At 44.1% G+C, this 15,293-nt stretch overlaps 1 protein-coding gene across 2 annotated transcripts in view; it reads right to left on the bottom strand.

The window, feature by feature from the left end:
• Positions 1 to 3,463: 3,463 nt before the first annotated feature.
• TMEM50B (transmembrane protein 50B) overlaps positions 3,464 to 15,293 on the bottom strand; it is a 36,527-nt gene continuing 24,697 nt past the window's right edge. For both annotated transcript variants that reach the window (XM_082724087.1, XM_082724088.1), the window contains exons 3-7: positions 14,601 to 14,713; positions 12,959 to 13,026; positions 12,278 to 12,370; positions 8,650 to 8,707; positions 3,464 to 4,965 (exon numbers count right to left, since the gene is read on the bottom strand). In XM_082724087.1, coding sequence (XP_082580213.1) covers positions 4,920 to 4,965; positions 8,650 to 8,707; positions 12,278 to 12,370; positions 12,959 to 13,026; positions 14,601 to 14,713 — 378 coding nt within the window. In that variant the 3' untranslated portion in view covers positions 3,464 to 4,919. The remainder of the gene's footprint in view (positions 4,966 to 8,649; positions 8,708 to 12,277; positions 12,371 to 12,958; positions 13,027 to 14,600; positions 14,714 to 15,293) is intronic.

Raw genomic sequence — 15,293 nt, 5'->3', positions numbered from 1 at the left:
GGAGCCTGCTTCCTCCTCTCTCTCTGCCTGCCTCTCTGCCTACTTGTGATCTCTGTCAAATAAATAAAATCTTTAAAAAAAAAAAAAAAAGAACACGGGTGCTGTGGGGTGGCTTGGGGAATGCGGGCTGAGGGAAGAGCAGGGCCCCGCCCTCGGGAGCAAACTGCCTGAGCCATGACCGTGACCCCAATCCTGACCCCAGTCCAAGGGCAGGTTACTTTACTTCCCCAGCTAGAAGGGCCCACCTCCAAACCAAGAGCGAAATGAGAACACATGTAGGACAGTGTTTGTTGGGGAAGGTCACTGAAAAGATGGGGTGGCCCGTTGACTCGGGAGCTGGCCCCTAGCTCCTCACCCCCTCCCCAGTCCTTGGAAAGTGGGTTCCCTTGCTTTTCCTGTGCCCAGAGGCTGCTCCAAGGACATGGCCTGGAGATGGGGATGCGGCGTTGAGAACACGTGCGGCATCTGTGCCTGCACCTGTGCGGGGATCCACTCATCTCCCTGATGCCCCCGAGGAGCCTCAGGCCTCGTCGACAAGTTCCTTTGCGCATTAAACCTGCCATCTGGGGCGCCTGGGGGATTTAGCGGGTTAGGCCGCCAACTCTGGGTTTCAGCTCAGGGCGTGATGTCAGGGTGGTGGGATCGAGCCCCCAGTCAGGCTCTGCACTAAGAGGGGAGCCTGCCTGAGATTCTCTCTCCCCCTCTGCCCCTTGCCATGCTCGTGTGCTCCAGCTCTTCCTAAAATAATTTTTAAAGATTTTTTAAATTTTATTATTTGATAGGTAGGCAGAGAGGCAGGCAGAGAGACAGGAGGAAGCAGGATCCCCGCTGAGCAGAGAGCCGGATGCGGGGCTCGATCCCAGGACCCTAAGATCACGACCTGAGCCAAAGGCAGAGGCTTTAACCCACTGAGCCACCCAGGCGCCCCCTCGCTAAAATAATTTTAACAAACCCTTGCCACGTAGCAGCCTGGAGTAGCCTCTTCTTCGGTCTCCCCTGGCCATCTGAGTCCAGGGCCGGTGTGGGCGAGGCGGGTTTCAGATGCTACCCGCAGACGACCTTCTCAGGTGTGTGTCAGCTCTCAGCGTGGAGCAGGGACACATCCTGAAGAAGCAGGGCCTTGACTCGGGATGCCAGCGGCAGGGCCCAGAGCGAGGAAGGACATGGGCCTTGAGAGGAATGAGGGTAGGAAGAGAACACGGTGTGGGAGGAACACGAGGGCAGTGGGCGCTCTGTCGCTACAGTGGATGTTCGTGATTTGGAGGAGGGATGTGTCGCTCTCCCATCATCCTCGGGACACTCTCAGGCCACTGGCCCACAATGGAGTCCCCTGCCCGGTGTGATCCCAGCTGGGACTGATCCCAGCTGAGACGGAGCCCCGGGAGCTCTGCCCTTTGGTTGCTTCGACGCTCATGCTGGGACCGAGGCCCTGTCCGCGCTCGATTTGCCTCCACGTTCCTCCCATTGCGGGGTCCTGCTGATGTCGCTGCAGGAACCAGCGCCAGTGCTGGGCGGAAGGTCTGCCCTGTGTCCCCGGGGAGCTCGAGCAGGCTGGGCTGGGCCTCCTGGAAAGACCACCAGGGACACAGAAGCTTCCTTGAGGCATGAGTGATAGTGCCTTCTGAGCTCAACGTTAACGAATGGGGGATATTAAATAAGGTGGTTTTCAACAGAGACATATGAAGCAAGGTTACATTTTGATGGCTTGAGGAAAACTCGGCAGAGGCTAACCTAACCCTTATCTCCTGCAGCAGCCATCACCTGCTAATTCAGTGTTGGGGAGACTTCACAGAACCCCCCTATCTTGGGGTGCTTGGCTCAGTCAGTGAAGTGTCTGCCTTTGGTTCAGGTGATGATCCCAGGGTCGTGGGATCGAGCCCCACATCAGGCTCTGCTCAGCGGGGAGCCTGCTTCCTCCTCTCTCTCTGCCTGCCTCTCTGCCTACTTGTGATCTCTGTCAAATAAATAAAATCTTAAATTAAAAAAAGAAAGGAATGGGTTAGGAAAGCAAAAACTGCCACAGTTCCGTCAAGGTGAAGACCCACTCCAGGATTAAATCAAGCCTGATTGTCCTCCATAACTCTTCAGAAAAACACTGAACCTATCAGTTACTCCAGGCTATTCCTTTGTCTTCCATCAAAGAAATAAAAGCAATCAACAGAGTAACTCAAACCATAATTTCTACTTCAAGTATGGTTTCTACTTCAAATTTTCCTGTCTGAACAGATACAGTCATGAGACTGTTCTAACCTAAGCGCACACAGAGTTAACCACAAAATGTGACTAATTGTTTAGAGAATAAAATTAGCATCAGATGTTTCTCCCTCAGGATTTAATAGGCTGTTCCTCGAGATTATTTAAAAGTAGCCGAAACCCTTATGAACATGAAACAGAATCCAACAGAGAGCATGAGAACAAGAACGTGCAGGAAAAATTGGGATTAATTCGTAAGGCTGGCAGACGTTATTTCATATGATATGAAGTCATTACATCTAAAATGGAACAGTGAAGTTGACGTTATGATTGAAAAGCCTTCTGTTGTGGAAAAATGTGGAGAACCTGAGTTCAATGTCAAACACCTGAGTGGGGTTCCTACCCAAGTAGCGAACGTTACATGGCGTGATAACATCAATCTTTCCCTAACTTTGCTACTGTATTATGCTGATACACATCAAAATTTACATAATGGGAAAATTTAGCCTCTGTTTTCTCATAGTGGCGACACCACAAGAAATACAAGGACCTCAGAAACAGTGTAATGACATAGAATGCTCTGGTAATACCAATCCACATACAAAAACAAAAGACACTCCGATTCTACAGCTACTGAACCTGTGCAAAAGGGAGAGCTTTCTATTAATGGAATCCCAAGAGTCGGATGCTTGCCTGAGCCACCCAGGCACCCCCAGACCTCCCCCCCACGTATTTTTAAATGTTATGATGGGTTCCATCTTTTCTTATTCACAGTATCTGTCAGGGTGGATACAAACATTATCCCCCCCTCCTTTTAAGTGAGTAAACAGAGGAAAACTGATTTGCTCACAGTTTAAAAATTCATGTCAAGGGCGCCTGGGTGGTTCAATGGGTTAGGCCGATGCCTTCGGCTCAGGTCATGATCTCAGGGTCCTGGGATCGAGTCCCACATTGGGCTCTCTGCTCAGCAGGGAGCCTGCTTCCTCCTCTCTCTCTCTGCCTGCCTCTCTGCCTACTTGTGATTTCTCTCTGTCAAATAAATAAATAAAATCTTTAAAAAAAATAGATAAAACAACTACTATTTCAATCGATCTTCTGGCACACCCTTCATTAGCCTTCATACCAGCATTTTACAAGTCTGAGTAGAACGTATTTCTCTTTATGTCACCAAGAAAAACCGCTTCTATGACCGGGTCCACTTGAATAACTGAAAATGAATAAGCCGATTTTTTATGGCTCTTTTTCTCCAACTGATTTCACAATATTGGAATGTGTGATAAGTAATATTTATTGCAACACGTTACAAAGGAACAACCACCAGTAATCAGTCTTACAAGTTGTTGGGAGGCAAGACAAAGTTTACTGACATTTAGAGGGAAAAACAACAACAAAGGAAAACGTCATTAAACAAGGAGGTGTCTAGGCAAAGGCACAGCGTTCCACCGTCGCTTCATACTCTGTGCGTGGGAGATCCTCTCAGAGAGCAGAGAGGACCGAGCAAGACAAGGCTTGTGTTAGGAGCTGCATGTTAATAGCACTGCTAGTAGTCGGTCTTACAACAAAAGGTGCTACAAAATCCCTCTGGAGGGAGAAAGTGCAACACAAAGCCTGTGTAACAAAGGAAAGCAAAAGTAGCAACAAGGACCCAACAGTCCCTTTGCCGCCTTGTCTCTTGTAGGCATACACATGGTGCACAAACAGTGTTTCCAGCTCAGCAAAAGGAGGTTTGGACTGGAATTACGGACTTTCAGGTTGAAGGTATATTTTGCAGGCAGAATTCACCCAAAGTCTGAGAGCTAGCACAAAGAGACACCTGCAGTTGGGAATGAAGAGGAGGAAATGCCTCATCTTTCACTAGGTCCTAATAATTCCCTTCGGGTAGAAGTGCTTTATCTTGAAACAAATTATTCCAGTTTTTTTATATGGTTCTTGCTTCTAAACTGCAGTTGTCTCAAACTTGCTTGATGCTGAATTTTGTAAGGTCAGCTAATGGCAGCCCGCCAAGAGAACCCCAGGGGACAGATCGCGGCGTGGCTTTCATAAGAAGCCCGTTGCTGAGCTGCCCTACAGCCTTTTCACATCGGCCACGAAAAACCGAGCATATCTGATCGTGAATTCTCTCCTTCCACATAAAGTCATGTTAAAGAAATCGTTTTTAAAAGAGGCTTTCAAACTAGTCCTTTAAAAAATCTTCATATAAAAGTCCACTTCTTTAATACATAACAAACATTTTTCCTTTAAAAAAAATCTCATTTTTAAGCCAAAATAAATTACAACTTGCTGAAATACCCTTGTTCATGGCTCAGTGCTTGTTTCAGATACATGGAGCTGTGGTTTTGTGTTTGTGTGTGTATGTGTGTTTGTTTTTTGTACATCTTCAGAAATTAAAGATACTAAAACAAAACAGTTAACTCTAAAATGACATGAAGATACAACCCTGGCTCAGGGAACAGATGAAGCTTTAAATCTTCAGGAATAAAAAACTGACACTCATCATGCCATCTATATGGTTTTGTATTATGTACATATTAACAATCTATTCAATGATTTTAAAAAAGGACAGAAACCTCATAAAACTATTTCCAAACTCAGAGCATAAAAGTGTAAAGAAATGAAACATTTAATGTACAAACTATCCCATTTGGCAATGTGTAAATTATGTTGAGAGAGAAAAACTTATCTACAAATATAACAAAACAGAAGGAAATGCGATCTAAGATGTGTTCTCAGGTCCACAGCTCTTCAGTTCTTCCAAATTTGTAGATCAGAGTACTAGAAAGATATGAAAAGAAATCATGAGGAAACAATGCCTGAGAATGAGCAACAAAGAATTCATTTTCTGACTATGCTTTGACAGGTGGCTCCCTGATTCCTTTGTGTCAATTTCTAAACATAAAGACCGCAGTGGTGCTGGTCTGAATGTGCTGGTTTCCTACAGCAGTTTGTTGACCTTGACAGCTAAGTTTGATTACATACGCTCTCTTAAAGCCTGGAGAGTTACTGGATAGGAAACCTGTAAGGAAAGGTGGATTTCTCCTAGTAACAGCATCAGAGCCCCTTTTAACTCTGGGTTTCTACAATAACTGAAGAATTCGAAAACAGACATTTTCCATATAATTATTGGACCCAGAGGCCTGGCCAGGCCGCAGGCTCCTAGCTAAGTGCTAGGAATGCAGGAGTCAAAACAAGGCCAGAGGTGCTCACAAACACAGCTGAGAGCCTGAGGGTAACAAACAAATCAATGCAAAAAAAATGCGGTCAAGGCGATGCACCTGGTGCCAAGAGAGTGAAACAGAATGCTCCGCCGAGTGAGAGAGGTCACGAAGGTCCTCCCGAGACAGTGGTGGCTAAGCTGAGACATAAGAGCTGGGATGATCTCGTGGGGATGATCTCAGCAAAGTAGGGGGCAGGGGGCGGGGAGCAGAGAGGTGGCGCACGCTGGGACCAGAAATTGGGCTGTGGGCAAGATGGATGTGCTGGACTTGAAATGTCAGCCACCCAAGATAAGTAGGCAAGCGGACACACGGTTCAGATGCAGACAGACCTCTGTGACTCATCGGCACAGATGCGGTAATCCAAGGCCTGAGCGGAAAGGAGCTCACTTGGAAGGAAGAAGAGGCCGGGACCGGAACCTTGAGAAACTTCAAAAGTGAGTGGCCAGTGCTGGTGGGAGGGCCAGCTGCAAAGCAGCAGAGGCACAGTGGCCAGAGATGCGGGAGCCGCACCCTGGTACAGAGAGCAGGCCCAAGCGGGCCGACAAACCTGCCGGGCTCGGAGCAGAGCACGAGGCTGACGCAGCACAGTCCACAGCAGCACAGGCCTTCCTACGCGGGAGGTTTCTGTTTGCCCAGTCTCATGACTCTCAGTTTCAATTTAATCTCTAAACAGTTCCTGGGGCACCTGAGTGGCTCAGTAGGTTGAGCGTCTGCCTTTGGCTCGGGTTATGATCCCAGAGACCTGGGATCGAGCCCTGCACTGGGCTCCCTGCTCAGTGGGGAGTCTGCTTCTCCCTTTCGCTCTGCCTGCCACTCCCCATACTTGTACTCTCGCTCTCTCCACCCCTCCCCATTAAATAAATAAATAAATAAATAAAAATCTTCAAAAAAAAACAAAAACAGAAACAGTGCCTAAGACGTCTTCAGGAAAACTTCATTGTATCCCCAGAAGGCTGTTGGTCACATCCCAAGAAACATGATCACAAGACAGCAGACACTGTCACATAGCTTCAAAGCCACGCGCGTCCAGGCCATGGCGCAGGGAGAGGGCAGAGCCCAGTGGTCCCCCTAAACGGAAGGAACAGAGCTGAGGGTTCAGGGAAGGGGCTGGAGTTTGTGGGGAAGAGAACAGACAGCTAGAGAGGGGGCGCAGGAGACGCCCAGGAGCTCCCCGTGAGTCTTCTGCTGAGTACTGATCAGCAGATGAATGCTGAGAAACGACCCAAGGAAAGGGAAGGAACAACTCCCAGAGCTGTCACAGGGCTGGGAAGACTTCACAGTCTCCCTAGCAGAGTGGGACGAAGCCTCAGGACCCACAGTGTGGGAAGGGCACCACCTTAGTAAGGGGGCGCACTGGTCCTAAACTAGGGCTTCTCGGCCTCCGCCCTCCAAGCTTTCCAGGCAAGACTCAGAAGGATCAGGCTGTTTCCAAGCGACCTAGGTGCACCCAGAACAAAGCTCAAAAATGTTTAAAGGAATGCCAAGAAATTCAACAACCCCCTCCCCCGCCACTGCATGCAGAGAAACAATGAGAGGGGACAACAAACAAAATGAAGACAAGATAGAAACAACAGGAAGAGACTCAGAACTGACATAATTTGAGGGACACTGAAATGGCTATAAACATACAGCATATGTTCAAGAAGGCAGAGGAGGGCATGACCATGCTAAGGAGAAATAAGGAAAATCCCGCAAACAGAGATAAACGCACATGTCTGAGACAACAGGTATGCTGGACGGGAGAATGGACATTGCAGAAGAGACAAGTGACTTTAAATATAACAAAGCAAGTATCCCAAATGAAACAGAGAGAGAAAACAAAAACAAAAAAGGACGAAGCACTTGGGGGTATGGGATGACTCAAGCAGCCCCGTGTAGATGTGCTTAGACTCCAAGGACAGGGGGATGAACAGAGAAGAGCTTTGAAGAAATAATGGCGAAAAGATTCCAAATTTGATGAAAACTAAACACAAAGATCCAAGAAACTCAATGAACCCCGAAGACAATGAACACGCAGAAAACTACATCACAGTACGTGAGTGAGCACCATAATCAGACTGCTTAAAAACAGTGAAGGAAACCAAGTTCTTCAAGGCTTAGATCTTAATAATTTTCTGAGGTTGTGGGGGTATACATTTACAAGTAGATGGCTAAAATACTTCTCTTTACATTAAAAGACATTCATTCTGAAAAGCATAGGATATGAGCTTCATATTTTTTTTATTAGGAGGCTCCAATGTAGGGCACAAACTCATGACCCTGAGATCATGACCAGAGCTGAGATCAAGAGCCGAATGCTTACCCAACTGAGCTACCCAGGCACCCCATGGGCTTCATTTTAGGGTTTTTCTTTTTCTTCTTTTTCAGAAGACTCGCCCCTAAGAAATACTTCTAACATTGTTTTAGTTTTATATTTACTTTTTAGTTTTCTTAAAAACATAATTAGCGTGCCTGGGTGGCTCAGTGGGTTAAGCCTCTGCCTTCAGCTCAGGTCATGATCTCAGGGTCCTGGGATCGAGCCCCACATCGGGCTCTCTGCTCGGCGGGGAGACTGCTTCCTCCTCTCTCTCTCTGCCTGCCTCTCTGCCTACTTGTGATCTCTCTCTCTGTCAAATAAATAAATAAATCTTTAAAAACATAATAAAAAATCCAATTTCCCAACCAAGTTTTGTATATGACATGCATAATATGTACTAATCCTGGTTTTTCTGTTTTTTTCTTAATAAAGGTGCGCAATACGGTCTTTTAACAGACTATGGAAGTAGTCTGAGTTCAAGCCCCAGCTCTGCAATTACTTGCCCTTAAGTAGGCTCTGAGCCTTATTTCCTCATCTATAAGACAGGAACACCACCAACCTCGTAAGTAGTCAGTACTTAAGACAATTATACAAGAATTGAAAAGGGAACATACATAAAGCATCCAGCTGAGCTCTTGGCTCATAGCAGGGCCCCAATTAAATGGTTTTTGTCTGTCCTTATATAATAGTAGAATTTTCACCTCTTCAAAGAAGTTATACTGTAATTAATTCAAAGGATTTATACATTCTATATGCCGCTCTTAGAAGGAAGTGACACTTCTGTGAATGTTTCAGGTATGAAGAAATTAAGCAACGGGCAGGAACTCTTTCTGCTCACGGGCCCTGTCCCCACGCTTTAACAAGACCACCATTTTGCTCCCCCGGCAAAAGGAAGGGAGGAAGGAAGGAAGGAGGGAAGAAAGAAAGAAAGATTAGGCAACTTACCTAAAAAATATAAGTGCATTTTGAAAAAACACAGCTAGTCCTGGATAAACATCGGTATCTGCACAAAGGAACACGCATTAGAAGATTACACAAGGCAAACGGCGGTGACAAAGCATCCGTGCCCCTCATAAGGACACGCTCTGCATGTTAGAAACTACGGCTATTATGCATGAATGCTAAGAAATCTGTCATGAAACTGAAGGAAGAAAATGTCAGTCTAGTTCTCCCCCAACACAAAGGACTGTTCTCACTCTGGATAAAAGACAGTGAAATTCATAGTTTTCTCGTCTGAAGTAACTGTTACGCTTGCAGCTGAGCCAGAACTCTGAGGAAACACCAGCCGCTTCTCCCTTTCCTTTCCACAGTCAATACAGCGCCCTCCCCTTCATCCATGGTTTCGCCTCCCGAGGCTTCGCTTATCCGTGGTCCACCGCCTGCAGAAGCAGACGATCCTCCTTCTGATGTATCATGGGAAGGTCAGCAGTAGCCTACAGTGTGCCCCATGCCTGAGGCGCTCACCGACCTTCACCTCATCACACGGACATGTTACCGTCTCACATCATCACCAGGACAAGAAGGGTGGGTATGATAACAAGGGATTTTGAGAGGGAGACCACAGTCACATAACCTACTACAGTATACTATTATAATTGTTCCACTGTATTATTATTAGTCACTGTGGTTAATCTCTTATTGTGCATAATTTAGAACTTAAACTTTATCATAGGTCCTTATATATGGGGAAATCATAGTAAATTCAATACTATCCACAGTTTCAGGCATTCGTGGGGGGGTTCTTGGTACATAACCCTTGCAGATAAGGGGCGGACCTACTATATAGAAATATAAAATGTTAGAAAGGTACACATTAAATTCTGGATGATTTAATAGTCTGTAAACTTATTTTCTTTGATGAATTCAGGAATCTTATTGTGCAATTATAACAGATACACAAAGGATCATTTTAATTCATCATCATGTTCTTTCACTGAATCTCCCTGGAAGAAACAGTTACTATCTTCAAAGGAAAAGAAAAAAAATTTTTATAGAGTTTTAACTGTCCATTAAAAATACTAGACGTGGGTGCCTGGGTGGCTCAGTGGGTTAAAGCCTCTGCCTTCGGCTCGGGTCATGATCCCAGAGTCCTGGGATCGAGCCCCACATCGGGTTCTCTGCTCAGCAGGGAACCTGCTTTCCCCCCGCCCCGCCGCCTGCCTCTCTGCTACTTGTGATCTGTCAAATGAATAAATAAAAAATAATCTTAAAAAAAAATACTAGACTTGATGGAAAAAAAAACCTTCAATTTTTAGCTTTCTATATACCATAGCAAACAGTACAACAAGCATGGTCAAGAGCTCCAAGTCTAAGCCCAGATCCATAGATGTGAATCCCACCTCCACCAATGACTAAATGTGTGACCATGGGCAAATTGTTTAACCTCAGTATGCCCTTAGTTTCCTCATCTGTAAAGTGGGCATTATAACAGCATCGACCCCACAGAGTGTGGGGAATGTTAGACCATGTACATGCTTAGAACAGTACTTGGCCCATAAAGTGCTATATAAATGCTAGCTGCTGTTATGATTAGTAGTAGGTCAAGAAGATCTGTACAGCAAAAGATCTGAAGTATATGTTAGAAATGCCCTCTGAAGTAAAAGCGTATTCAGAGTTTATAAACAGAAAAGTCTAAAATACTGAGCATTGCTGTAGAAATATAAAGATGAAATCCATAACTGAGAAATTTCTCAATGTGTACTAGTTCTCTAAAAATTAAAATACAACCAATGAGTACACAACCTTTACAAACGTGATACTTCCCCATACGCCTTCCAGAAATGGTAATTTATGCCCATTTTCCCAACAGAAACGAGAAAGTTTCACCTGTTGCTTTAAGTAACTGAGCAAACTTCCAGTAAGAGCACTTAGAGTCAGAGATAGAGTGAACTTAAAACACACTTCCCTGTATGATTCCATTTATACAAAATAAGCCAATCTACAAAGACGGGAAATAGATTAGTGGTTGCCAAGGGCTGGTGGAGAAAGGTAATGGGAAGTGACTGCTAATGGTAAGGAGTTTCTTTTGGGGGTGATAAAATGCTCTAAAATTAGATTGTGTGATGCACCTGGGTGACTCAGTCGGTTAAGTGTCTGCCTTCAGCTCAAGTCATGATCCCAGGGTTCTCAGATCAAGCCCCATATCAGGCTCTCTGCTCAGCGGGGAGCTTGGTTCTCCCCCTCCCTCTGCCTGCCACTTCCCCTGCTTGTGCTCTCTCTCTGTCAAATAAATAAATAAAATCTTAAAAAAAAAAAAAAGTACTTTCCTTCATATGCGCTTCAAACTAGAACTGTGTACTCCATTAGTATTTTTAATTAACTAAAGTAACACTTTATTTTTAAATAATCTTTTCACCCAGTGTGGGGCTTCATACAACCCTGAGATCGAGAGCTGCACAACCTCCCAACTGAGCCAGGCGCCCCTAAAACAACACATTTTAGATACACTTGATGAGCAGCGTTATTTAAGCAGTACTCAACCACTTATACTGACTTACTTGGCACCAAGTGAAAGACAAAGTTTCCAAAGATCGAACTAAGGACCTGAAAGGGTCCTACCAGGAGTATTAAAAGGTCAGCTATGGGTAAGGACAAGGAGAGGTGACAGTTAAGCAGGGTGACAAAGAGATTCTGGGGGGAGAGGGACAGAAGGTGAGTAAGTGGTGTTATGTGTTATCTGAAACAGACTCCTGTCTTTGGAGTGAAGGGAGATAATCGGGTTCTTCTGGGCCTGGGTCCTGCCTTTCGACCCTGGCCTGGAGGAAAGCTACGGTGCCTGGAGCAGCCACGCGGAACAGCGCCCTGCGAGCTCAGGCCATTAAGCGGAGTGAGCATGAAGTTTCTGCATGAAGGCTACACACACACACACACACACACTGTCTTACTCCTAAAAACCTGCCCTGTGTCTATTCCTGAAAAATTCCAGACTAAGCTGGAGAAAGGAGGCATCTGTGGAATGGTATTGGGGTACGCACCCCTGAGCAGAAATCCTTGTGAGTATGTTTTGGAATTCAAAAATTTTCACATTTAAGAATGGTTAACACAAGGCCATAAATATTAAAGAGGCCGCCAGCTCTGTTTGGACCAGCATCCACAGTCTAATACAACCACATTCCAGCAAGAAAACGTGTGAACACTTACTCAACGGAATAGAGACCACGAGGAGCCCCTTGTCAACTCGGGTCAGATGTCGCTGCCAAGCTGATTGTGAAACACCTGACTTGCAGCACTTTGTGGATTTTAGAATTCGCGGATAAGGGACGGAGATCGGTACAGGTTTCCCACTTCACCACTTACAACCCTCAGTAAACGGGCCTTCCAGTATAAAGCCTGGCTTCCCAGGGTTAGGAAGGAAATCAGACACTCTAGAGATGGCCAAGAGTTACCTGGTCTTGTTGGTGGCTTAAATTCTGCAACCAGGCTATACCACTGCACTCAAGGACCCCAACTTACGTATCTTCAAGCTAAGTGAACAGTTACACTAAATTTTACTCCCGGTGGAGTTGATGGAGTAAGCTAAAGGTAAAAGACATACCTGAGTCTCTGTGAAATAAAGGAGGAAAAAAATACTTACTTTGGGTGACATATGCACCAAAAAGAATCCACATGGAAGCAATAAGTGACCCGAACATCAACATGAAACCAATGAAGAGCCAAACTCGAGCACCTGCATGAAGAAAAGTCTTTATCATTCCATTCATTGCTGCAGTGACTCAAGAATGCGGAACACCAGAAACACTGTGACCCTAATACCTGGCGTGCATACAAAGGCAGCCCCGTATTTGCATACACCTGCTATAACAATGAACTGAATGAGGATTTAAAAAACGAACAAACGACTAAAAGGGGTTTAGCCCCACTTGGAGGGAGAAAAAAGGAGAATCACCTTTCTGCTGGCTAGAGAAATTACTATCCTAGCAAACTGCACTAGGGGAGCTTCTGAGTAATTCCATGACTAAACTGAGTAATTGATTAATTAAATCCTAAAGCTCTGCAGGGGAGCAACCTGAAATCCAAGAGCCACTGATCTTAAATGGTAACATTTTATTTATAGACTATGAGCAGCAAAACCTGACTAAAATAGTACTTCTGGAAGTACCTTTAACTTTGTTAAGGATTTAAGTAACACCAAACATTTTTTCAAGTTAATAAAAAAAAAATCTATCTAATCCTAACTAGATCTATAAAGAGACTTTCTTCTCCTGCTAACAAATCTCCCTCTGCCAGCGCACATTAAAACTCAAAGTGCCTTTACCTGTTCTTCCCAAGCAGCCGCTTTCATAGCTGTCCCCCCGCACCTGAGCATTGGACACAGCATTTATCCTGGAACAACACAAAATCATCTCATGAGCTTGAGTGCTACTAAACCAGTCGCAGATATTTACATATATTTAAAGAGAAACATTCCCTAATTAGAGTCAGTATCTGAATAACTGAACATATCTTTTAATTTAACAGGTATCCTCGTGGACAGAAATGTTACAGGACTCTGTACCTAAACTACACCCAGAAAACATCCTTAATTTGAAGAAATTACTATTCACTTGTCTCCAAAGATTACAAAAGAGGGGCCGATTTTCTGATTTCCTTGCCTATTTTACATTCATACGCAAGTGACTCAGTGTAAGTCATCGTATTTTAAGGTTCTCGTTACAATCAAGACTAAAGTTCCCCTCTGGTTAAAAGTCAAGTGCTTTTCCCTGATCCATTTCTCAAAGTCACACATTTGATCTCTGTATAACAAGCAGGCACACTTTACTCAGCCTCTTTTGCCATTTTTATTAGAGCAAGATGCATTCATAGTAGAAATGTAGCCTCTTCTCAGCATCCTTAATGGAGGTAAGTAGTTCCATCCTCTACAATTTTGAAATATTTTATTTTTAGAGAGAGAGGGCATGAGCAGGATGGGGAGGGAGGGCAGAGAATCCTAAGCAGGCTCCACAATGGGCTCCAAAAGGGGGCTCAAGTTCAAGACCCTGAGATCATGACCTGAGCCAAAAATAAAGAGTCAGACACTAAACAGACTGAGCCACCCAGGCACCTGCACAATTTAACTTTTATAACTATCCACAGTATAAGAAAATTATATAATCTTAATGTTTTAACATAGTCTTTAATATTAATACAAAATACCCACAGAAAGTTTCCAAAATCTTTTATGAAATGAGACTTAACCGATAAACCCAAAAATGACAATAAAAAAGAAAAGTCACAAACCAATCTCATTAGAGGCCAATTCTGCCCTTCCCCCAGCTACTGGCAAACAGTCAAACAACACATTAAAAAAAAAATAATTATACTCCATGCTAAAAGTTCCATGTGTTACAATACTCAAGGAATGATTCACCACTACAAAGAAATCTAGAATTATAACATATTTCATTAAATCCAAGATGCCAATGATTTTTTTAAGATGCATGATATTTTTACCCAGAAAAAAATATTTATCAATTATGGGGCGCCTGGGTGTCTCGGGCTCCCTGCTTGGTGGAAAGCCTGCTTCTCCTTCTCCCTCTGCTGCTCCCCCTGCTTGTGCTCTCTTTGTCAAATAAATAAAATCTTACCAAAAAAAAGCAGCACCCTCATATTCAGAAATATTCAAATACAAAAAATAATCTTGGGACAGATAAAATACAGTAACCAGTTTAACAAGAGTGTAAGAAGAAAAATCATGTGATCATCTTTACAGATGCTAAAAAGATATGTAACTAAATTCAATACTCATTCTTGATAAAAAAAAATTTTTTTCACAAAATGGGGAAAAATATAGATATTTATCATGTTAAAGAATCCATTGATAAATTAAAAAGTTATTCCAGATAACATTAAACTATACGGCAAACATGTCTTTTGGAGATAAATCTTGATCTTGAATTAAGAATCGCCTTCATACTTACATGAAGAAAGCCAAGGTAGAGAACACGCCACACGTGTGAAAGGCATGGTTCAGCTGCTCTGGCTTAGGGTACACCACGGCCGCGTCGATCATTATCCACCAACCTGTAAAAAACTTGTGCAAGAGCCCAAGTCACTAAAATAACACGAACACTTGGTTCAGCATAACGTTACCTGCTCTGCAATATTCCTGTGTTTCTCCAGACCATGTAAATGAAACATAAGGTATTTCTAGTTTGAGTTCTGGATGTGGAAATATAAAAAATAAGAATCTTCAATTTACCTACTCTTGATAGCATTTGACGTGAACTTAACCTAGTCAAATCTGTGTAAGATTCTGAAGTTCTGCTCTCAATGCAGGATAAAAAATTTGTTTTCTAAAATGAATTATCTGCTTCTTTGGCCCACCATAAATTACAGGCACTTAAGTTCTTTCTTTTTGAAAAGATTTTATTTATTTGAGAGAGACAGAGAGGGCACGTGCGCAAGAGCAGGGGGAGGGACAGAGGGAGAGAGAAACTCAAGCAGACTCTGGCTGAGCACAGAGCCCAGCACAGGGCCTGATCTCAGGACCCTGAGATCATGACCTGAACCAAAATGAAAAGTCGGATTCTTAATTGACTGAGCCACCCAGGTGCCCCTGAAGCTCTGCTTAACTAACCTCCAGCTAACCAGCTCCCAATTACCTGATGTGT

This window comes from Mustela nivalis (assembly GCF_964662115.1).
Source record: "Mustela nivalis genome assembly, chromosome: 1".
NCBI classification, from domain to species: Eukaryota; Metazoa; Chordata; class Mammalia; order Carnivora; family Mustelidae; genus Mustela; species Mustela nivalis.
This window is presented reverse-complemented; position numbering and strand designations above follow the sequence as displayed.